General features: G+C 40.4%; 1 protein-coding gene across 1 annotated transcript; it reads left to right on the top strand.

Annotated features, from left to right (window-relative positions):
* Nucleotides 1-16,603: 16,603 nt before the first annotated feature.
* LOC128090951 (transthyretin) lies at nt 16,604-23,562 on the top strand. Its single transcript, XM_052703777.1, has 4 exons — nt 16,604-16,744; nt 17,532-17,671; nt 21,676-21,811; nt 23,261-23,562. The coding sequence occupies exons 1-4, from the start codon at nt 16,676-16,678 to the stop codon at nt 23,366-23,368; spliced, it is 453 nt and encodes a 150-aa protein (XP_052559737.1). The 5' UTR covers nt 16,604-16,675; the 3' UTR covers nt 23,369-23,562.
* The last annotated feature ends 343 nt before the right edge of the window (nt 23,563-23,905 follow it).

A 23,905-nucleotide genomic window follows, 5' to 3' on the forward strand; every position in this document is an offset into this window, starting at 1 on the left:
CTGCCATTGCTGCCTTCTCCAGCAGCTGACATAAGTAAGGTTATTGCCTTCCTCACTTCCCTTGACTTCTGCAGTTCCTGAAAAAACTCCCAACATTGTCTCTCTAATGTGAGTCGCATTATTTTTTTAATCTACAAATATTACCAATTGCCTCTTTCTTCTTTTCTTAATACAAAAATGAAAAAAAAAAATGCAGAGCAAGGAATCCTGTACTTACAGCCTGAGGTTTTAATTGGAGCCAAATCACATCTCCCAGATGATGCATTGCACCTGATGTAACTCTCATCTGACAGCACAGCTCCTGCTGGCAAGGAGAGAGCTGGTCTTTGTTAAAGGGAACCCACCCTTTTGCTATTTATCATCCTGTGATACACCCAACACTTTGTCCTGCAGTCAGCTAGCTTGACTTGTGCAACAACAGGAAAGACAGAAGGTTTCTCAGAGTCTTGAATCAGGGCTTCAGACAGATGCTGCCGAAACAGGAAAATTAAAGACAGGGACTTTCTTGTTATCTATCCATCCTATCTTCGTTTTGTTCCTGTGAACAAGTTATGTGCAAGCTCAAGTAAGGATCCCTACAAATAGTGGATTTTCCATACTGCTGCTAAGGAGTGGGGCTGTTTCTCCTCCCCATACTCTGCCCAGCAGGATTAAAATATTTAGAATAATGAAAATCATCATTATTCAGAGTTCTTGAGGGATTTCAGGCATCTCATCAAACAAGCATGCAAATCAGGCTGAACATCAGGTGGCTAAGTGTGTCTGCCCCCTTAGTCTCCTTTCTCCAATGTAGAAAACACAATAATGAGTAATGCTCATGGCATCTCTCAATGAGCTTCCTGTGCAGTGAACGAACTGCTGTGGCTGAAGCAGATAAAACACACTGGAGTGGGTAAAGACCTGGAGCAGCTCTCAAGGACATGCCCTAACCAAGGACAGGAGGATTGCTCTAAAACTCCTGTTCTTTGGATTAATGAGCACCTAAATATTTGATGCCACATGAAACACATCCAAGCAGAGCGACCTCACAGCATTCTTGCAGCTCTTAGGATGTTCTCATGAAAGAAAGCAAAAATAGTGGAACTGAACACAGGCCTTCCCTCACATGAAGATTTCCCTTATTACTTGAATGGAGGTCATTATAAATCCTGCTCAGTTTTCTAGTTCATTCCGTTCATATTATTTCATAAAATACTTAGTGTGAAATAGTCATAGAGGTCTCTCTATGACACTCAGAATCTTTCTGTTGGAGACATTTAGTGCTTTTTATAGAAAAAAGAAAAAAAAAAGCTGCCTTTAAGTCCTCATGCACTCAAGTTGTGCCCTCCTCCTTTCAAATCCAATAAAATCCCTGCAAAGTCTAAAAGTGTTTGAGCACCTGTTGAGCATAAAACCTGATGGCATTAGGTGCTGAGAAAGCAGCCACAGAAAAACCGGCCTCTTAATTTTTCCAGGCCACTGAAGGCATGCAGTTAGCTCTCCAGTGATAAGAAAGTCTTTTAGAGGAGATATTTAAGCAAATATTCTGCTAACAAATCTTGAGCGTTTAGTGTTCCCTGAAGGACATGACTGAAATAGAAACACACCTGAGGTGACTGGTGTTAGGAGTAAGTTACAACCTAGCCAAGAAAACAATATGGGGTAGAAAGCTTTGGAGCAGTGATGTTCTCTATAAACATGTTCTTACAAGTTGACTTATTGCATCAGCTGAAGTTTAGGATTAGTGGAGAAGGACATTATGACTGTAAGTGATGGCATGGAAGGAGGACATAGGCTGTTCTTTTAAAAGTTATTTCTGGAAGGGGATGTGCTGAATGCAACTCTAAATCTGAGCATACAAAACTATCATCTGCTGTGCATTAGAGGGGGAAAAAAAACCAACAACAACAACAAAAACAACCAAAACAACAACAAAAAAAACCCACAAAAACATTCTATGAGGAATGTGTGCTGCCCTGGGAGGAATTTCTACCACAAATAACAGCATTTAGTGTGAGTAGGGCTCACTGCAGAGAGAGCCTCCTCCGGAAGGCCTCATGGCTCAGACCGCTCTTTCTTTCTCTCCTACATATACCTTTTCCTGCTGTGCTCTAAAGCACGTTAAGGGATCAAGGGACGGCTCTTTGCTGCTTTGTTTAGAGTTTGACAGCCTGAGCTATCTGAGTGCATTAGGTTTGTGGAGCATTAGGAAAGAGATCCAGGCTTTCAGAGAGAAGGGAAACTGCCTTCAGCATTTATTTTTCTTTTTTTTTCTTTCCACCTTGGTGACTGTACAATTCTTAGTTTTTTATGGCTGGCTCAGTCTGACACAACAGATAAGCTTCTGAATCACAGGAACAAATGAATGCGTGGCATTTTCCCTGGTGTAACCGAAAAAAGAATCAGTTCATTACATTTATTACCAGTGGATGAGCAGCTAGTTCCTTAGAAACACCATCAGCTTACCGTGTTTCTTTAAACAGAACCATTAACATCATTCTTTCTGGACAGAAAAGCCCGAACACAAGGGAAGAGCCCCTGAAGCCCTGAGCTGATCCAGCCTCTGAGCGCGCAGCAGAGCCCATCATAGCTCCAGCTCCCGCCTGCCCGGGCAGAAAGACCGAAGAAAAGGCATTTCCCTGAGCAAAACTAATGGTAGGAGCTGGAAGCCTGGAGGGCCTCCGACCAGCAGGTGGCAGCCTGCTGCTGCTGCTGCACCTCCCTGCCGGCAAAACGCTGGGTGGCAACGGGCTGGGGGAGGGTTCGCCAGACCACGGGGATGTATGCATTGATTTTTGGCTCAGTTAGAAAGAAGTCATTAACTGGCATTGAAATGGAACCAGGGGTGCTTAATAAAGCCCAAGGGGATAAAGAGCTCCTGGATTGCAATATAGCCTTTGCTTTCTTGTGTTTCATTTTATGTTAGTAGCCAAGAACAATTTCCCACCTTTGTCATTGATCTCTTAAGCAAGATATTCTCTGAAAACACAGCGCTATTTTTTTTTGTTGTTCTCAAAGCACAGATCACTTAGGATGGACTTATGGCATTTTCCTTTCGCAAATTATGAGATTTTCTTTAGTGAAAAGAAAATCACAGCTCTGACAAATGGAATTGCAGCTGACAAAGGTTGCCCTAGGGAAGCAAAGAGTTTTCTTACTGCTCCTGTCATCAAGTAATTCCAGAGCAAAGACTCCAGCAGCAGCTCTCCATCCCCCCTTCCTTCATTCTTCTGCCCCTTGTCTGCGCATAGCTTTACACTGAGGCAGCACTGCAATGTGCTGGGCTGCTCCAAGCAATCAGCAAAGCTACCGGTAGAAAAAAAGACATCCCATCATCCCAGGTCAGAGTGTGATGGTTTCTGTTTGACTCTCATCCTAGTTTGAAAGGAGCAACTCATCAGTGACACCTTTAGAAAAGAGGCCTATCATGGTCCATGCTTTCTTCATCATGGTTTACTTCATATATTCCTCTGTATCTAGGCATAGGCACCAAGATAGTCTGGCCATTCCTTTTCCTCCTGAGCAAAGTTCAGTCTGGGATGTTAAATGAGTGAAACTTACCTTAAGCTGGAGTTCTGTATTTAATTGTGGCAGGCATATAGGGAAATTACAAGATCAGGGACAGACCAACTCATATTCTAGACCTCTAACCAACTTGTTGCCTTTCTCTGGACACGCTCCAGGGCCTCAGTTTCTTTATTGTAGTGAAGGGCCCAAAACTGAACATCAGTGCAAACTCACCAAAGCTGAGTACAGCAGGATGATCACCTCCCTAGTTCTGCTGGCTACACTATTTCTGATACAAGCCAGGATGTCACTGGCCTCCTTGGCCACCAAGGCAGACTTCTGGTTTATGTTCAGCCAAGCAACCACCAACACCCCCAGACCCTTTTCCACTACATAGTCTTCCAGCCACTCTGCCCCAGGCCTGTATCATTGCATAGGGTTGTTGTGACCAAAGTGTAGGACCCAGCATTTGGTCTTGCATCTCATTGGCCTCAGCCCAGCTATCCAGCCTGTCCAGATCCCTCTGTAGGGCCTTCCTACCCCCAGGCAGATCAACATGTCCTCCCGCCTTGGTGCCATTTGCAAACTTACTGAGGGTGAACTAGATGATCTTAAAGGTCCCTTCCAACCCAAACCATTCTGTGATTCTACGATGTGGATTTCTTGGGTCCCAAAAAAGTAGATTTCGACTACTCTAGTCAAAGATGGAGTTCAGACTGGAGATGACAAGTCACAAAGGCTGTAGGATGACTGTAGGAGTGAAAAGAGAAAGTGCTCTATTTCTGGAGGGTATTTTTCCTCCTTCCAGAACAAATTCAGACAAAGGATCCTACATGATTTATTTTTTTTTTTAAACAAAAGTAGACTGTTCACGTGGGCAGCAGCCAAAAGCAGAGGCTGCACATCACTCAGAAATGCATGCTGCTCTTCCTTCTCTTTCTCTGCTTTCCTCCATGTCCATATTGCAAATGCTGGAGCAGTCCCTGAACACTGCTGTGACAAAGTCAGTTGCACTTATTCAGAATGAAATCCCCAAAAGCTGTGTCACAGAAGTGGGCAATAGAAGAGACTCTGACCAGGAAGAAAGACAGGGAGATGCCTCCTGTCCTCATCCATGGTGCAGTGCAGAGCACAGCTGGATGCTAAGAATGAGGAGAAATGAAAACTAATTCAAGAGGCCCATAACAAGCATAGGAAAAACTTGTTCTAGGGTAGGAAATGCAAAGTGAATGTTTGCCTTGTGCTTAATCAGCTGCACTAGCACATCATAATAAGAGGAGTTCCCAGTTTTGGACTTATTCCTCTGGTTGCCATCAACTCTGTTAAGTGGCTGCTGAGCTGAAACTCAATTCAGCAAAGCCAGAATAGTTACCTCCAAAGATAAATTGAACCCAAAACTATGGCAGAGGCAGGCAGCAGAACTGCACATGCTATTCAGAAAAAAAAGGTGCATTTTTGTTCATTCTAAAATCTCTGAAACACATGCACACAAAGTCTCCTCTGCAAGGTATTCCATCAGGGTACCCATAAAGATGAGGCACATGGGCAGCATGTGTTGAATGTCAGCTTAAAACACAGAGACTTCAGCCTTATTTTTTCTAGAGTTCCCACTTCCCTGGTAGGCTTGACCATAAAAGACCCAGCTGATGATTAACCCCCCTTCCCATTCTTTTTCTGTCTGCAAAAGTAATACTAACCAGTTGTGCAGCTTCCTGATTTTTCCATGCATTTTCCATTGGTTCCCTCAAAGTAAATTTTTGTTAGGGTTTAATGTTAGTTTAACATTTAGTAATTCCTTGACCACTTGGGTTTGTTTCTTCCTTCCCTTTCTGAAGCTTCTTGAACACTTTTGCTTGAGAGAGTGAAATTGTGTTGGCTGGGAAAAGAGAAATAGAAATAGGAAATTTCTCAAAGATGTAAGCAAGTAGGAGACCTCTGAAAGATCTGAACTCTCTAAGCCATTTTACTCACTCCATCCCATTTTCTCCTGAACACAACCATTCAGAAGAGTACAGTCTTACTCTCTGAGACCTCCAAATAGCAGAGACCATCCACACAATCCATCAGGATGAGCCCACCTTGGATACTGAGGCTGCTCAGGACCTGAACAGGCCCCAAGGACAACAGATCTATGGAGAGGTGAAGGTGGGGTAGGGGCATGGTAATGAAAAATCAGTTCTCAAGTAAGTAAATGAAATGTGTAATTACACAAGAGCACTGAATAGAGATTTCTGTTAATCTGTGATCCCATAATCTGCTTTCGTTGCCACTTAGCAACAGAATCGCAAATTGAGGACAAAAAGCCAGCGTGACTTAACATTCCTCTTTTGGTTTGGAAGAGGGGAGAAAAGGTCCCCCAGCAGGCAGAGCAGCATTTTCAGGTGCAGGCTGTATTGTGTGTTTCATCACTATTATGCAGAAACCTGAATTCCAATTTGCCTAAAGTCCAGCTCTGCTGGGCAAATAAAATTCTTTATAACAATTAGGAAGATTTTATTGCCAAAACATGGGATTAATTCAAACAAATATATCCATGGACTAGTGGTAAGGTCATATACTGTAAGCAGGAGGAACGTGGAAGGGGCTTGTACCAGAAATTTATCTTTATTGGCCAACAGCAGCCCTCACACCTTCCACATCTGTGGGATGCAGGATGCCACAGGGATGTTAGGGGAATGGTGCAGGAGGGCATCACCCTATGGCCTCGGACTCTATCCAGGGCAACTGGCCTTCATCATCCTACCCACACCCAGCAGTGCTTGCCTACCTCAGCCCTTTCCTAGACTCAGCTGTTCTCTTGAATGGCACAGAAAATTCTTTACATCTCAGCCTGTTTTTCTGTTCTCCTTCTTACCTCTTTTTTTTTTTTTTTTATCTTCTTACCTTTTTACTGCCACTGTGCTTTTTTGCTAATGGGCCTGGAGCAGCCACACAAGCTGAGATCTTTTGCAATGTTTCTATGGATCTGGTCCAATGAGGCAGGCAAAAGACATGCTATGATCTGCCTGGCAGCCAGGTTCGGGCCATTTTTGAGCAGTTGGTAGGACAGCATGCCCTGTTTGCTCTTCAAACCAGGGGCAGATTCTCCCTCATAGTCCAGCTCAGATGTCTGTTTCATTGCACATGGCTTGGTACTCAGAGACAAGGCTCCAGTAACAACAGCTGCTTCCCACCTTAAGCACTGTGCACCTCCTGCAGTACTGCAGGAGGGATAGGCTCCTGTACCCACAGTGTTGACTAGAACTGGAGAAGAGTGGGGAGGTATCCCAGTCAAAGGGCAACAGAATAAACAGTCAGAATGAAAGTTTCGTTTAATATTTACATTTAAAAGGATTAACTTTCACCAGGTTTGTTTATCTTTTGTCAAGGACATGTTTGCTTTTATTTCTTTTTCATTTTTACAGTACTGTTTTGCTCCAAGACTGAACAGCCAAGACCTTCTTTTTATGCCAGACACATTCACCCTGTTTAACCTACAGCACAACTCTCATCCAGATTTCACAGTCCAAACTAACCATGAAGGCATATGTCCGGCCATTGGGATTACAAAAAGTCATGGGCTCCCCTCAGAAAGGAGATAAGAGACTGATGAATGGGAAGGACAGAACTGGGAACTCTGCTCCTTTGCCTCTTCCTCTTTGAGGTGGTTGGACAAAAGAGACAGCCAGAGGAATTCTGGCTTTTCAAACAGCCCAGGGTATGGTTTCACAAAGCAAATGCACCTGTAGACGTTACTGGAGTACGCAGAGATGTCTGCAAGAAGTAACCACACCATCCACAAGCCTACTCTATGCACTCTGTCATGCATACCACTTCAAGCGAGAGGGAAAAAAAAAACAACCCTCTAATAAGCCATTTATATGTGCTTTTACGCATTTTTTTTCCCGACTTCTGCATGCCAACTCTTCATTTTCAAAAAAAAGACAAATTGCTCAAAAGAAAGGAGTGTGACAAGCAATTACTCTCCTGCTATTTACAGCCTTCCTCATACAATGGTAAAAAGGAGCAAAAATAGTACATGTTCCTCTTTTTATATGACTCTCTGTAATTTGTGGAGGAAGTTCAATAGACCCATCAAGCTGATACTAATAAAGGAAAGATCTACAGTTCTGTCTGTAGTCAAATGTTCCCTAGCTAACAGTTGTAGACTGGTGTGCTGGTATTATTTGCTGTTTTTTCCCCATCTTAGGCTATGCTTCTTTCATCATTATTTCAAGATCTAAAGCACCTACCTGCAAAGTATCATCTTAAAGAAATGGCTCAAATTAGCTTCTTCCCTGTCACCCAGCACCCAATAGCTGACAATATGAAGTTCATAGCAAATCATAGAATTGTTTGAGTTTGAAGGGACTTTAAAGGTCATCTAATCCAACTCCCCTCAATGAACAGGAACACGTACAAGCTACATCAGGTTGCTCAGAGCCCCATCCAGCCTGAGCTTGGATGTCTCCAGGAATGGAGCATCCATCACCTCTCTGGGCAACCTGTTCCAGTGCCACGCTACTTTACAATAAGTAGTAAAAAACTTCTTCCTTATATCCAATCTAAATCTTCTCTCTTTTAGTTTGAAACCATTTCCCCTTGTCCTATCACAATAGACCCTGCTAAAGTGTCTGTCCTCTTCTTTCTTACAGCTCCCCTTTACATACTGAAAGATTGCTATTAGATCTTCCCAGAGCCTTCGGTCATCAGTATAAAGCAGTAGTAAGTAGTGTCTTAAACAGAGGACTGAGGGAATCTTTTAGATTGAATGAGGGAAAGCAGAATACAGATATCGTCCAGGTAAGTCTCTTGTCCTCTGTGTTGATGAAGAATGCTAACGGGCAAGAATGGATAAGAATTTCAACCTGACACTTCAAAACTTTTTGAGGGTTCCAAGGGATTCAAAGGACTTTTGGCTACACTTGACAGTTACTTAAGGCAGTGTGAGAACATAAAATGTGCAAACTATTCTGCTAGTTGTGGACAAGCTTTCAGCCTCACCACTTTCTATGGTCAAAATAAAAGAGGATTAAAATTCCTTTGAAACACATTCAGAGGGGAAAATCACAGATGAAGAGGATTAAATTAATTTAGTTTACCAGCACATAAGTTCCCTAAGCCAGTTTCCTGTGGCTGTGATGTTATGTGCTTGTGATGGAGCTTCGGGAAAACACGGAGTGCTGTGCACTTCATTGTGTATCAGCAAAGGGTTGTACGCGGTGAGTAGCACCCACCAGTTGCCTCTGGGCTATGCAGGAACACTGGAGATGTCCAGAGCAAGAGTGATCCATGACTTATAGCCTTGTCTGTGTTGCTAAAAGGGACAGTATAACCACAGTCTGAACGAGAAGGACTTCCAGGTCTTCTTGGATGACTTTACTAAAGTGACACTGAGTTCTTCAGATATTTTAAAAGAACAAACTCAACTTCTGAAGGAAAAAAAATGCCCCTTGTTTTGTTTAAGCAAAATAAACAAAACTTTGGCATGTTTCACTGGTAGGTTCTACAGTACAATCTACATTACAGAATTTATAGATTTTAGAGTCAAGCAAAAAGGGGATATACTGAAGTCACTGACATATAGCATTCAGTGAACAACATTTAACATCAAGTGACCTTTGAACAGCTCTGCTTCTAGTTCAAATTGCTGCAAGCAAGAAAAATGAGCCTTCAGAGAAAATTACTAGAGACCTCCATGTCTCATGAGAGCAGTCAATGGGAATAAGACCCCAAGATAGCCCCATGCTCACCCAGTGCTGCAGATCACTCTACTCGCACTGTGGTTTTATATACAATATTTAAAATTACTATGTGGACTCACATTCCTTAAGCAAGATGTTGGAGCCTGGAACTAAAACTGTCTGCCTCTCTGACTTGGGCACAGGTCATCATTTCATATCTCTAGCAGATATCTGACTACCTGCTATTCTTTTGCTCTCTGGGTATTACATCCTTCATGATGCTCTGGCAGTCAAAGGTGAAAGGTGGCTTCAGTTCTGTTTGCTTTTGTTCTGAACAGGGAGCATGCCTCTGCTCCATTATTCTTACTGATAAAGAATCCTTGGATATAGAGTAAAATGGAACTTTTCTCAGCAATGGTATGTGGCTGTACCAAACACTGTGCAGACCAAGAAAAACAAGGCATACATTCCCCAGGAAGAACAGGCACAGACGCAGATCAGAGATGAAATGCATAACCCAAATGCATTTCAGACTTGTAATTGCTGTGATTGTGAATTTAGAGCAGTGGTGCAAAAGCCATACCTATAAATAAATTGAAGCCTCAGCAGCTGTGTACTTTATTTATGTGCTACAGGAAGTGTTCTGAATGCAGCTTAGAGATGGTTTGTCCTTAGCAAGGGTTATGCTGAAATACTGACAAGCTTGCACTCTAAAAACTTGAGCGTGTATGTGCTAATGGATTAGAATTTGGTCTCCCAAGTTGGCTGGCAGTAGGTAAAGAGGTTATAAGCACCAGTCTGAAAACATGAACATGTAGCATCTGTTGGTCCATTTAAAATGGCAATCTGTGTTTGCACTGATGTGGAATATACAGCATTTCATGCTGAATGTCCAAGGGAAAATAAATTGTGTTTACACATGTTGGCAGTGATAGGACAAGCGGGAAAGGTTTTAAGCTCAAGGAGGGAAGGTTTAGATTGGATGTCAGGGGGAAATTATTTACAGGTAGAGTGGTGAGATGCTGGAACAGGCTGTCCAGAGAGGCTGTGGGTTCTCCATCCCTGGAAGTGTCAAAACCAGGTTGGATGGGGCCTTGGGCAGCCTGGTCTAGTACCAGATTAGGAAGTTAGTGGCCCTGCCTGTGGCAGGGGCATTGGAACTTGATCCTTGAAGTCTGTTCCAATCCAAGCCGTTCTATGTTTCTATGATTCTATATGAAGACATACACAAGCTGTATTTTCCCTTACAGTGTATCAAGCCATGCTAACTCATGTAACCATTTCCAAGTAGGTACAAATGACTTTTGTCCTGCTTTGTATAAAACTATCACAGTTTACTGGCAGCTTGGGCACTGGAATGGGCTGCCCAGAGAGGTGATGGAGTCACCAATTCTGGAGGCATTGGAAGAACATTTAGACATTGTGTTGAATGGCATGGTTTAGTGAGAACTATTGGTGATAGGTAGACGATTGGGCTGGATGACCTTGTAGATCTTCCCCAATCTTGGTGACCTTATGATTCTATGATTCTATGAATCCCAAAGCTATTCATTATTTTTGCAGTATTCCTTCAGCCCATATTTCCCATCTTATTCAAAGAGTTAGCTTTCTGTTAACTGTCTGCTGCAGTTAGAGACAGCTTTTCACTCAGGTAAGCCTGTTTAGGAGCAGTGACTGACCTCCAACAGCAATCAGCTCTTTTTCTTTCCTTTTCTTCTGCTTACACATCATGCTGTTGCTGGTTCTGCAGTACTAGAATAGTGAAGTCCATGAAAGAAACAGTCACCCAGTTTATGAGACAAATTGGGCAGGTCTACAGGAGGATTAAAGGGGCTGGGCAGCCCAGGACACACACTACAGGCATGGTATGCACTCCAGGTATACTTCACCTCAAAGCTCCATCCAGAGGAGTCCATGTGATGATCTCTCTATATTGGTCTCCACTAAAGAAAAAACTGAGAATTTAAATGACACTGCAGGACAATTAAGCATTGACCAATGGCTAGTTTGGCTCTGTGCAAATTTGAAGAAGCTTTTGAAGAGCCTACCCAGGTGGACCTGCATGCTAGAAAAACAGGCATTTCCACACATCTATTTGTATTCAGGTACCAGAATGAAGTGTCTGGGAATAAAGCCTTAGACTCAGCATTTTACAATCTTTAACAGCAAGATGCAGAACAAAGTACACAGCTGTAATAGCTGACACAGGACCTTCAGTAAATATATAGGTAAGCTAAGAAAAGATTATCATTTAACTCTACAGAATCTTTCTAATGATCATAGTAGGTATGGGGAAGATTTTCATTGTCACCAGTGATCCATAGTTTGTGGAGATTCCCTTAAAAATTTAGTCCTGCAAAGGCACTGTGAAATTCATGTTCTCTGTTATTGCTTTTTATGCTATTAAAAACACTTGCTTCATGTTGTGGATTTCCTGTATACCTCTTACTGTAAGGAGGGGACAAAAATAAATGAACAACGTTCACCATTTTGCTAACAAAGAAACTGAGCTTTAAAAAACATTGATCTCGTGGCAAGTTCAAAGCATTTTTCAGCATTACAAGAGGCTAAGGCACCAGGGTTGGCGCAAGAATTATGAAGTTAGTTTTGTGTGTAAATTGAGATGGGGTTTATTTTCACAATTACTTGTCTAGACTGATGGATTGGTATGTAAGCATGAATACATACTGAAGTTGAAGAACAGAAGCTTGTTTTAGAGGAAACTAACCAAGTAGCACTGATCAATGCCCAGCCACCTTCGGAGCTGAAACACTTCAGAGTGAAAGCTTGCTCCTATGAGAAGGTGTGAGGTGAATTCAGAAATCACAAATGCCCCAGAGCAAGCATCATCTACTTAGATGTTTCAGTTTTTTAGACATCGGGCTATGTCCAAGGAGCATCCTGGCATGTAACCTGGATACGACCAAAAACTGGGATTTTTTACCTGAAACTTAACCCAACACATCTGTCATCTAAGTCATTTGCTAACAGAATAATTATGTTTCATGTAGTGTATAAGGTAAGAATGATTTTCTTATTTTTGTATTTCAGAGTAGTAATATTTCCTTCCCACTTAATGACCCAGTGTTAGGAACAAGGTAATTGGAGAATGATCATTAAAACTCTAAATATAAACACATTCCCTATACAGAATCAAAATGTACAGCAGACTAACAAACGTGCACTCAGCAAGCACATCTGAACTCACACTATTTTTAAAGCAATTCTTTGAAAACTCAGACTCATGCATGAATCTCTCTGAGCACATTTTTTAATCAGCAAAGTACTATTCCTGGCTCTGCAGAGTGGAAAAATGGTGCATCATTAGCAAATAGCAAAATCAGTGGAAAATCTCTCGTTGATCCCAGCAGCACCCTAATGTGCCAGAGTTCAGCACATTAGCAACTCACTGGCAGATGCCTGGAGTAAAACCTGTTCACAGAGAATCACAGGCATACCGAGTCTATTTTCCTTTTGGAATAGTGACCCTGCTAATAGTCCTTGAGTCTAGTTCAGTCACAGAATCACAGAATGGCCAGGGTTGGAAGGGACCTCAAGGATCATGAATCTCCAACCCCCCTGCCACACACAGGGCCACCAACCTCCACGTTTAATGCTAAACCAGGCTGCCCAGGGCCCCATCCAATCTGGCCTTGAACACCTCCAAGGACGGGGCATCCACAACCTCTCTGAGCAGCCTGTTCCAGCACCTCACCACTCTCTGGGTAAAGAATTTCCCCCTGATGTCCAACCTAAATCTTCCCTCCCTCAACTTAAAACCATTTCCCCTTGTCCTAGAATGTTCAGGCAAACTTAGTCAAGAAGTAAATCTTAGGTCTTTTCCTCTTAAGTACTAATGGAAAGTAACCCCAGAAAAGTGGGGCAGGAAAAAGTGCCATACTGAAATCTCTATACTATAGACTCCTTTTTTTTTTTTTTTTAGAAAAAATGCTAGGGAAATTTATCCAGACTACCATCAGCCCCTTTCCTCCCAGTATCACACGAGTAGCTTACAGTACTTGATGATCAAAGTCAGCAGTACCATCCTATCTGAACATTATGCCATGTAGAAACAATTGGCTTACTAAATAAAATCAAACAGAAGAGAACGGAGCAGAGAGGAAAGAGATTATCTGTGTAAAATAAACATAACTGTACGAGACTATGCAGAAGAGAGAGAAAGGTATACTGCAAAGCAGTTGGAAAAAGCCTTGACACAAACAGAAGTATTAGTGGGACATGTTTGTTCTTGACCTGAACGCTGTAAAGCTTCCAAGCAGGGAACGCGCTTTTCTCTAAAAATAGGCATTAATTCTAATTCTTCAGAGATGAGCTTCAATTGATTTGGAATTCAGATAAGCTTTAGAGTATTTACATATTTGAGGATTATCTAATTTTTTTCCACAGCTGGGGGTATCTCATACCTCTTGGTTTCCATAGGATCATGGTTACTGTGTACACTAGAGACTCTGCCTTTCTCTCCTTCAGCTTTCTAATCACTCTGCACGTTTCTTCCTTACTCTGGGTTCTGAGTGCCCTTCAGTCCCAAATAGCCTCTTTCTGTTTCCATGTTAGCTACATAACCCTACTTTTTCTTCCACGCTAGGATTTCTAAATACCTTTCTTTCAAGGTGTCTTCAGTGATTGCATTTACACTCTCCCTGCAGTAGGGCTTTTATGATACTGCCCCATGCCTAAGGTTCTGTGTTGCACCCCTTTTCTTGTGGCACATACCCTGCTAGCGGAGGCTCTGGGTATTGCCCACCAATCTCTTGCTCTTCCCTACTGCTTCAGAAGTCTGTTTGCTCTTAGCCCTGCTTGCTCCTCAATATTCAGCTTCTTTTCATTTCCCTTATAAGCTGAAAAATATTCTGCTTATAAACTTCAGACTCCCATTACAGAGAGAGGATGTAGATACAATAGACAACAGTCAGTCATCACTTTCAGATGTTCAGCAGTTACTCATCTCCTTTTTCCTTCTTACCCCTTACAGTCAAGTGTTTTGATTCTTGCTCAAGGTAGTAAGATTTCATTCACTGAGGTGGGTAAATTTTACAAAATGTTAGAGCTCACTTGGATGCAAATGTCAAAATCTCTCAAAGTAGAAACACACATGAACCTGGATAACAGCAATTTTGCAGCCATGTCCTTTAAGAACTACCCCTCCCTTCTCCTTTTAAATCCAGCCAAGTAGGAGCCTCTATCTGTTGGGGTTTTTTTTTGGCGTCTTCATTTCTTGTCACTCCAAGCAGATGCGTTTTTCTTTCAGCTAATATTTCAATATATATATATTCCAGAAATTCCCATGCATTTTACCAAAACTATTTCACTCGCAGTATTTGTATCAATACTGCAAGAGAAGGAGGAAGGTCTGACTATCATTCGTTTCACTAGTCTATATTAATTTTAAATTAGGTTCAAATGGGGTTTTAATAGAATTTTGTGTAAGCTCTAGATGTTCAGTAACCTTCCAGATTGGAGGAATATTAAAGGTGTTTACCTTTTCAAAGAGAATCACAAACACAAGAGTTTATTTTCCTTTCAGAATGGTGGCCCTGCTAATAGTCAAAGAATCCCTATTTAAATTATGGATGGGATGGGAAGAGTCAAAACAAAAAACAAAAAACCAAAACCAACCTGTAATGGAAGGAGGAGAAAAAAAATAAAGTAAAAATAATGTTTGGAATTTTCTATGCTTATTTCATCTGCTTCAAAAACCAGCTACCAAAAGGTCGTTTTATAAGAGGAAACTAAAATAGATTGTACAGACAGATGAAATATACTGTCCTTTTAGACCTAGTTTTTCAGAAACTCTTATCTTGCAGTAAAACCTAGTAAAAATGATTATTTTTTTAAAAGTCATTCTCCCACAAGAAGGAATTCTAGGTTTAATTAGGCTCATTAGCTCCTTGACATTTTTCCCTTGCAGAAAAGCAGATAGCAAATGAGAGGAAAGTCTTTTTTAATTAAAACACAGATCATTTATTGTCCTGATGTACAAAATTTTACTGCTTCAGAGAAATACTTGCAAACCACAGAGAGCAAAGTAAGCAAATAAAGCACTGATGCACTGATCTAAGAGCAGTATTTACCTCTCCAGTGCCTGAAGAGAACTCACAAGCACTAGGCTGCAGCATGATTTGTTATTGCTGGTCACCTTGCACTAACTTCTATGCATGGAAATTGAACATAGAAACCTACCTACGTATCAGCTTGCTTTGCTGTAAGTCCAAAGGGTACTTTGATTTCAGTTTGGAAGATTACTGTAATATGGATTTTTTTTTCCAAAAAACAACTTTGCTTAGAGAGAACAGACTACTGCCATCTGAAAGCATGAAAACCTCTGGAGAACACTGTCCATAAACTCACTCGCTCTTCATCATAATCTGACCAAAGTTAGAAGGCAAAAATGTTTTTTGTTAGAATATTTTGAAATGAGAATTAGGCTTATCACCTCCAAAGAGCAGAAATATAAAGTCAGAGTTCTTTAGGACATGGGAAGAAGGAAATGCCAAAAGAAAATTTTTTTCTCATTCAACGAGCACAGGCAATACAGACAAGCTTTATATAATGTAGCTAAAAAAACCCAGCTATCCCATGCATATTCTTCCAACAATAATCTCCTTTCCAATTTACACTGGGGCCAAAATCACCCTGAAACTACTGTTATCAAAACATACATTGTAGAGCATAACAATATCTCTGCCAGGATGATAAGAGTTTGACCATTAGATTTTAATTTAAGCTACTGATCTCTGCCATTTGGCTTTGCTTATTCTGGTGTGCCATGAGGAAAGAGAGGACTCCTCTCACTTTTCTTAAACCTCTATCTTCCCAGAAGGACAGGTCATTCTAGGTCTCTCTCCAGTGACAAAGAGGAAGCTTCAGCATCTGCCTGAAAATTAGGTATGATGAATCCTTGGGGACATCTAGAGTAAGTTGCAAAAAGAAACAATGCTCCTTTTAAACAAGCGGGATCAGACATGGGAATCTGTCTCCATGCTTAGATCATTAATGCTGTCTGAGCTAGGCAGCAACCGAACTCCATCACTCATATTGACTCCACATCTATATTTGGGAGCTAGTCTTTGGAAAGCATTAAAAGAAAGAGAGAAGAAGCACAAAACACATACAGAGAGAACACTGGGGCACTATCATGCACAATCTGAGGGCAAGAGAACGTCTCCTAGAACTGGCTGGACTTCTAGGCAAGGAAAGGTTGCTTACATTATTTTGTGGAGGGATTTTTACAAGTTTAATCTCCCCAGGCAAGGGTCATGTTTGTGTCCGTTACTTATTCTCTTTACTCTAGTGATCCTGCAGTTCTTCCATTGACTGCAATGGCAGCATTATTCATGGACTGTCTCTAGGATTGGACTGTTTACTAAGCAAATAATCAGAGTCAGCAGATTTGTAGTCATATGGGCACCCAATAAGCAGCCTGTTTTCTTGTAGGGTTGGGTATAAAATCCCAAATCTCATCAGCTCCTAGCTGTTGGCACCACGACTCCCTAAAAGCAAGCAGAATGGCCTTTCACTCTACTCTTCTTGTTTTCTTAGCTGGGCTGGTATTTCTCTCTGAAGCTGCACCACTGGTGAGTCTTTTTGTGTTTTTTTTTTTTTAATTCAAACTCAATCATTACAAGAGTTATAACCCCTATTTTCTAGATGACTATCATCTTCCTCAACCATGAAATTATGCAACCATTAGACAGTCCTGAAGTGTTATTTTACTACCACTTTTTTACACAGCTTTTATTTCACCATTTACCTATCTATTTTAGGATACTACAAAAGGGCCTCGTATATAGAAGATATGAACTTTCATTTTTCTTATTTCTGTCAGCTTGTGACTCGCATCCTATATCTTCAGAACAGAGACGGCTTCTTCACCAAACAAGTGCTCCTCTAAAGAAATTTAAATATTTTTAAAGCATGACTAAGAATGTACTATAGTATAGCAAAGTTTAAGGAAGCAACATCTTTTCACCCTTAATGATACTGTAGGTATTTGCTGTTGGCTGCCTAGGCTAACATACTCTGCCTGCACTTATATTAACTTACTACTTTACTATTTGCAATCTCATTAAAAAATTATCTCTTCTATAACATTTTTTCCAGAATTACATGCAACTCTAAATAGTTCTAAAATAGTGTGCAAATGTATGTGTGTAAAATAAAGTGATCTGTATAAACATTGAAGATACTCTTCCGTATGGGGGACAAAACAGAATCTTGGGGACTGGCTTTGCACACCATCTGGCAAAGAAATTCCTTCCAAGTCAGCATTAATTCTGCAATAAGAATCCATCTACTCTTTGAAAGCAGGTTTTTGCAGGGCTAGTGAGCAGCTCCTTTACAACCTCTCCTGCTTTCCCCCAGGTCTCCCACGGCTCTGTTGATTCCAAATGCCCTCTCATGGTGAAAGTGCTGGATGCAGTCAGAGGAAGTCCTGCAGCTAATGTAGCTGTTAAAGTCTTTAAAAAGGCTGCAGATGGAACCTGGCAGGACTTTGCTACTGGGTAAGTTATTCATGTGGTCTTACTGAGATATTTTTTCAAAGGGCCTTGAATAAACAGAAGAGAAATAAAGGGAACAGAGCTCTGATAATCTTTTTTGCTGAAGTTTTCTGTCACCATTAACAGCACATGAATTCTGGTCTAAAACTCATCAGATTCAAGTGGAACTTACCTGTCACTGAAATACATACAAGTTGCAAAAAAAAACGTCAAGATTCTTGTCATACCTTTGTAGGGGTGTAGGTTTAATAAACACATTTTACTCATTGCTTCAATGCTATCTTTCCTTCCTATAAAAATAAAAGAAACAGAGGGACACAGTTTTCTAAAATTCAAATGCCTGAACACCCCATCAATTTAAGTTTCAATCTAAGAATTTACCAAATCAGGTTTTTAATTAAGAGAAGTTTCTAGCAGCAGCAGGTTGTTCGAATACAGAATGACAAGCACAAGCATGGATAGCAGCCACTAGAGAATCCAGCTTTTCTAGTAGGATTTTATAGCTTGATTTACATAAAAGCTGCAGAAGGAAATAGAAAAGACTGCAAAGAGAGATATGCCTTTCTCCATTTGAAGGGTTTATTTTATAAAATTCAAAACAAAACTAGAAAACTTTCCCCTTTGAAAAGGAACAGAAAAGTTAAGAGGAGAAACGAACAACTTCATTTCCAAATATGGGAATATTTCCTATGAGAGTGGTGAGGTGCTTGTACAGGCTGCCCAGAGAGGTTGTGGATACTCTGTCCTTGGAGGTGTTGAAGGTCAGGTTGGATGGGGCCCCAGGCAGCCTGGTCTAGTATTACACGTGGTGGCCCTGCCTGTGGTGGGGGGTTGGAGATTCATGATCCTTGAGGTCCCTTCCAACCCAAGTCATTCTGTGATCCTATAATTCTATGAAATACTGAATGGTAATAAGGGAATAAATGGCCCTCGGAATAGTCTTACATACTTCAAGGAGAAAACCAGAGAAACTCTAAAAATTGACAGGTTGCTTTCAGGGGAAGTGGAAACAATGCTATGGTTTTGTTCTTAACAAGAATTTGTGCTGCTGTTAGGAAATTGAGATTATTTTGCATGCTTCATCAATTTGTCTTGAATATGCAATATACAATAGAATCCACTGTAATAAGATAAACGCAACATCAGTGTTAAGAATAGTCACATTGTGAATGTAACAGTTCAGTTTGCAAGGCTGCTCTTAAGAAGCTTAAGGAGACAAGTCGTGTGGTAGTTCTTAGCCTTTGTTCTTTTGGCACTTTGGGTCACAGAGAAAATCTGAGAAAAATCAAAGTATGTATTTAAAATAATTAAATAAATAAATGAGGAGATTATTTGTAGGCGAGAAAGAAGCATTATATTTTTTTTTTTGCCAGGGAAAGCAGTAAAGGAAGATTAAACCACCATTTTTATTGCAGGTAAAGATTGTGACCTCTCCTTTGACGTCCTTCTTAACCAAGGCTGCTTTCAGTGACACCGCTGACTTTAGCTGAAAGCACTTATTTGAAATAGTTTTTCAAGCTCACTTTCAATGTTTTTATTTTGGAAAAGCAGAGTTTATCTGTAATAAATATGTTGAAAATCCAAATGCAATCAAGGAACACAGTCTGTAACTGAAGCTGTCAGGTTAATATTATGAAGTTCCATATGCATCTGCTAGGTACTGTAAGAAAACTGAAAAAGAAAAGGAAAACTGTAAAAGTTTTCCCTTTCGTGCAGATGTCCATAGAAATATTTTGTTAGGTTTGGTTGTTTTTGTTTATTTGTCGTTGCTCAGTTTTTTCTAACAAGTTTTAGGAAATTAAGCAAACACACCTCACCACTCATGAATGTGGATAATTACTATTTAAAACGTTTGGAAGAAGTTACCATAACAACAGCTGATTTTATTAAGAGGGTTATTTCAAAATTAGTCTGGCCAAAATATGCACAAAAAACTTAAGTCCAGCAGAGACATTCTCTGAGGAAGGCCAGAGGGCACAGAGACATGGAAGGCATGTGATCTGTGTTCTATATGAGCTCTTCCCATGACTAGCTTTGACTGACTTACTCCTCACATGTTTTAGGAAATCTATGCCTTACAATGAAGTTCAAGAGTTTCATTTGTCAAATATTTCTCACGTGACCTAAGTTGTGGATCATCAAAGAAAAAGAAAGTTACAGCGTATTTGAAATAAATACAGATGCTCAGACAGAAATACAAGTGCTGCTCAGAAGGAATGAGTTGAACCGTTTTGCTACCAGGGCTGATGGCAGGGAGCCCTCTGCCTTGTGCTAATCCCATCCAGGATCTGAATCATATACTGTCCTTTTGGATGTCACTGCAACAACAGCTCTAAGCATTTTGTTGGTGAGACCACTAGCAAGGAATAGCTACCCCATATTAGCCTTTTTTTTCTTTTTTTTCTTTTTTTTTTTAAGTGCCACAATCTCTTGGCAGAGAAGAGGAATCTCATTTTCAGTTTTAAAATTCAGTGTCTGAAATGTATTACCTGAACAAAGATTTTTCGGTCAGATATCATGTTTGTTTTTAACTGGTTTATGTCTTAACTATCCAGCTTCTAAGCAGATATACCTGAATTGCACTTTAAACACTTCTACAGAATTTCAGCAATTCTGTTTCACAAGTTCAAGGACACATGAACACTCACCAATGAATTATTCAGCATTTTGCCTATTGCCTTTTCTTAAATCAGGATAGATTAAGGCTGGAAGTACTAATTAAACTAAAAGAAAATTTCTCACAAACTGCCTGGAGCCATGTTTCAGTCAGGGCTTGGCTTAGTACAAGTTTGGTCTTCCCGGGATACAGCTGATTTCAGCTAGACTAGACTTATGCTGTAATGCTTTGGTCAGTCTTCAAAGTGCTAGAGTTAAAATGACTTCTTAATTTATCATAACTTTTTTTATGCACTATCAATAACTGAAGACAGCTGAGGTGGAGGAGGTGGGGAAAGAAAAGCTGTGATAGCACAATGGTTTCTTTCTCTGATAAGAAGCTGTAGGTCACTGTGTTATCCCCTCTCTCTTCCTCCTAATGCTCTTCTGTCCCATTTATAGAAAGTTATTCCTTTCTGTAGATTGGGTAGTTTGTTATTCATGTCAGGGTTTTAACGTTTCCTTCAAATACATCAAGTGATTATGAAATGTGATATTATATAAACATTTTAAGTAAAAAAGTAAAATAAGTTAAAAAGATTGAGGGAAGAACATGAAAGTAGAGGCATAAAAGCGGTTTAGTGGCTCAGTAGATAAATATTTCTGCAGCTGTCATACAAAGCCTGGTCTTTTTCAGACTGTGCTATGCAAAACCAGCTATATTTCCTTTTTGTTTCTGGATGTTATCCACTCAGTATTTTGTTACAAACTGAATAAACAGCCTCTCTGAGCTGGGAATTCCTATTTCTGATTTACATGGCACCCAGTGGAAGCAGTCCCTGCTCTTTGACCACTGCACTGTAATACAAATTACCGAAATCTTGTGATGCTAAATTGCTGTTCCAAGACATTACCATTCAAGGGTCATATAAAAATCCGTCAGGGTTTAGATGTAAAATCCATAGTCTCAGTGTTAATATCTAGTGAATAAAATCATTTTCCACTAAAATCTCTTTTCTCTAATTATAATTTGTTGTTTGGCATCTTGCCTTTCATCATGACAGTTCTTTTCCTAAGCCACTGACATTTCTCTCCAGAGAGCACTTGGTACAAGTTAAACATGATATTAAGGCAGAGGCCTTAAACGTAATCCTGCCATAGCAGTAAAGATGACCAAACAGCAAAAAAAGATGACCAACTGTGATATACGTGAACAAGTTGGTAGCCGAGACAGATTCTGCAATATGGAAGTATAGGCTACACAGGAAGGAATTATTTCACATGATTAAAAATCATTCAATGTCAAATTTGGCTGTGCAGCACCTGTGCTATTTCACACTCAACACTGACTGTTTCTGCCTAGCATTTAAAGGACAATACAAAATATTTATGTAGGTATTTTATCATTGCAGGAAAACCACAGAGTATGGCGAGATCCATGAGCTCACAACAGAAGAACAGTTTGTAGAAGGAGTATACAGAGTTGAGTTTGACACCAGTTCATACTGGAAGGGACTTGGCCTTTCCCCATTCCATGAATATGCTGATGTAAGTATTTGAGAACACACCTAATAACCCACGTACCATGTAGTGGTATCAGCTGGACGCAGAAAATACAGCACTTTCACACCAAAAGAGCAGTAAAACAGATCACTGTCATATCTGTAGCGTTCTGGAACAGCTACAGAATTTCTTCGTAAAACATGCTAAATTGCAATTTTGAGATCTGTGGAAGGCTAAAACAAATGACTGAGACCCAGATCTATAGAAGCCTGAGGAGCAAGTTGAGCGATTTAGGTCAAACAGACAATCCTGAAAATATTCCTGAATCATTTGAATGTCTGAAAATACAGATGGGGCCTAAGACCTTCACCTCCAAAGGTGCTTAAAGGCACGTGGTTGAGATTGTGCCAGATAGGTTGTTGAGGATGCCTTCTTTTGATGTACTACTGTAGCTGAAGGGAGGTTATGACGAGACAGGTGTTGGCCTCTCAACTCTCATAACTAACAACAGGAGTAGAGGGGATGGCTTCAAGTCATGCCAGGGGAGATTCAGGTTAGATATTAGAAAACATTTTGTCTCTAAAAGAATGCTCAAGCACTGTGGAATGGACTGCCCAGGGGGATGGTTGAGCCACTGTCCCTGGAGGTGTTCAAGAAATGTTTAGATGTAGTACTAAGGAATATGGTTTGGTCGGGAAATGTTAGTGGTAGGTGGATGGTTGGATTGGATGATCCCAGAGGTCTCTTCCAACCTTGGTGATTCTTTAGTTCTATGATTCCATAAGTCATTCCACTGTCCTGGGAAGTGGACAAAGTTTAACAAATGAGTAAAAGGTAGCCCACAGTCCTCACATTCCATCTATTTGGAGACTGACAAGATGGATACAGGAGGGAACTCTCTAGTTCTCACATGAGAAATAAACCATGGATGCGAAAGTAGTTCGAGTATTAGACTAAAGAAAGCCAAAGAATGCGGGAGCTTAATCCAATTGACGGCACTTTCCTGGGAGCTGTGTATTCCAACTTCCAGGAAGTAATTGGAATTCATATCCAAATGTGAATTGGACAAGGGTCTTTCTGTTCTTGCAAGTCTAGCAACTCATTTCCTGCATTAAAAACTGACCCATCACCATTGCCTGCCTCGTTTAAATACAGACATTGTATTTGAGTTAGTGTATTTCACCTCTGTTTTTCTTACTGGTTGGTTTAGTTACCACCCTCTCATCCCCCTACTCCACATTACAAACTAGAAATGTGCATACCTGATTCAGGTGGTAGGTGTCTTTACTGAATTTTCAAGGACATGAGTCCAAGTCCCGCTGATTTCTCAGTCTTCAATGTTACAAAGTAACGGTGAGCATTTGCAAGGGTGAAACCTCTGAACAGAACTGGCAAAGCAGTTTGCAGCAATTCAAGTATGCTTCCTAATATTAAATGTTAAGCTAGATTTGAATACACATTGTTCCTCTTGATTACAAGTTTTCTCTTTTCCAGGTGGTGTTCACTGCTAATGATTCTGGCCACCGCCACTATACCATCGCTGCTCTCCTCAGTCCTTTCTCTTACTCAACAACTGCTGTTGTCAGTGATCCCCAGGAATAAAAACGTACTGTCAATACATTTATTCCCTCCTCTGCTAGGACTATTATAGTTTTTTAGGAGGAAGGTTTTTCCTATTGCTAATGCATATCCTTTTGCTACATTAGTTGGTTGTTTGGTTTTGGTTTTGTTTTTTTTTCATTTTGTAACCTGGCAAAAATTCAGACAAGTCAATAAAATGTAACTTCTTTAAAACAGTTTTGATTCTATTGGTCAAGTCTTATTATGTCCTAAAGTGTTATGATTTGCGTTCAAGTACAAATGAAATCTAGAAACAGTGCGTGGCACAGGGAAGTAAATTAACACTTGATTTGGTTCTCTTAACTTCCCCCACCGTCCTAAAAAAAAATCTCAGCAAATGCATTGGTTCAAAATAAGACAGAGTTTTACTATCTTATATATATATATATATATATATATATATATATATATATATATATATATATCAGACAAGTATACTCAAAACGTGAAACTCATTCATGCTATTTGGTTTACACACAGAAAATAGGATCTCTCTATCAACTAGGTCACGGAGTAAAT

This window comes from Tympanuchus pallidicinctus, unplaced genomic scaffold (genome assembly GCF_026119805.1).
Source record: "Tympanuchus pallidicinctus isolate F22 unplaced genomic scaffold, pur_lepc_1.0 scaffold5, whole genome shotgun sequence".
NCBI classification, from domain to species: Eukaryota; Metazoa; Chordata; class Aves; order Galliformes; family Phasianidae; genus Tympanuchus; species Tympanuchus pallidicinctus.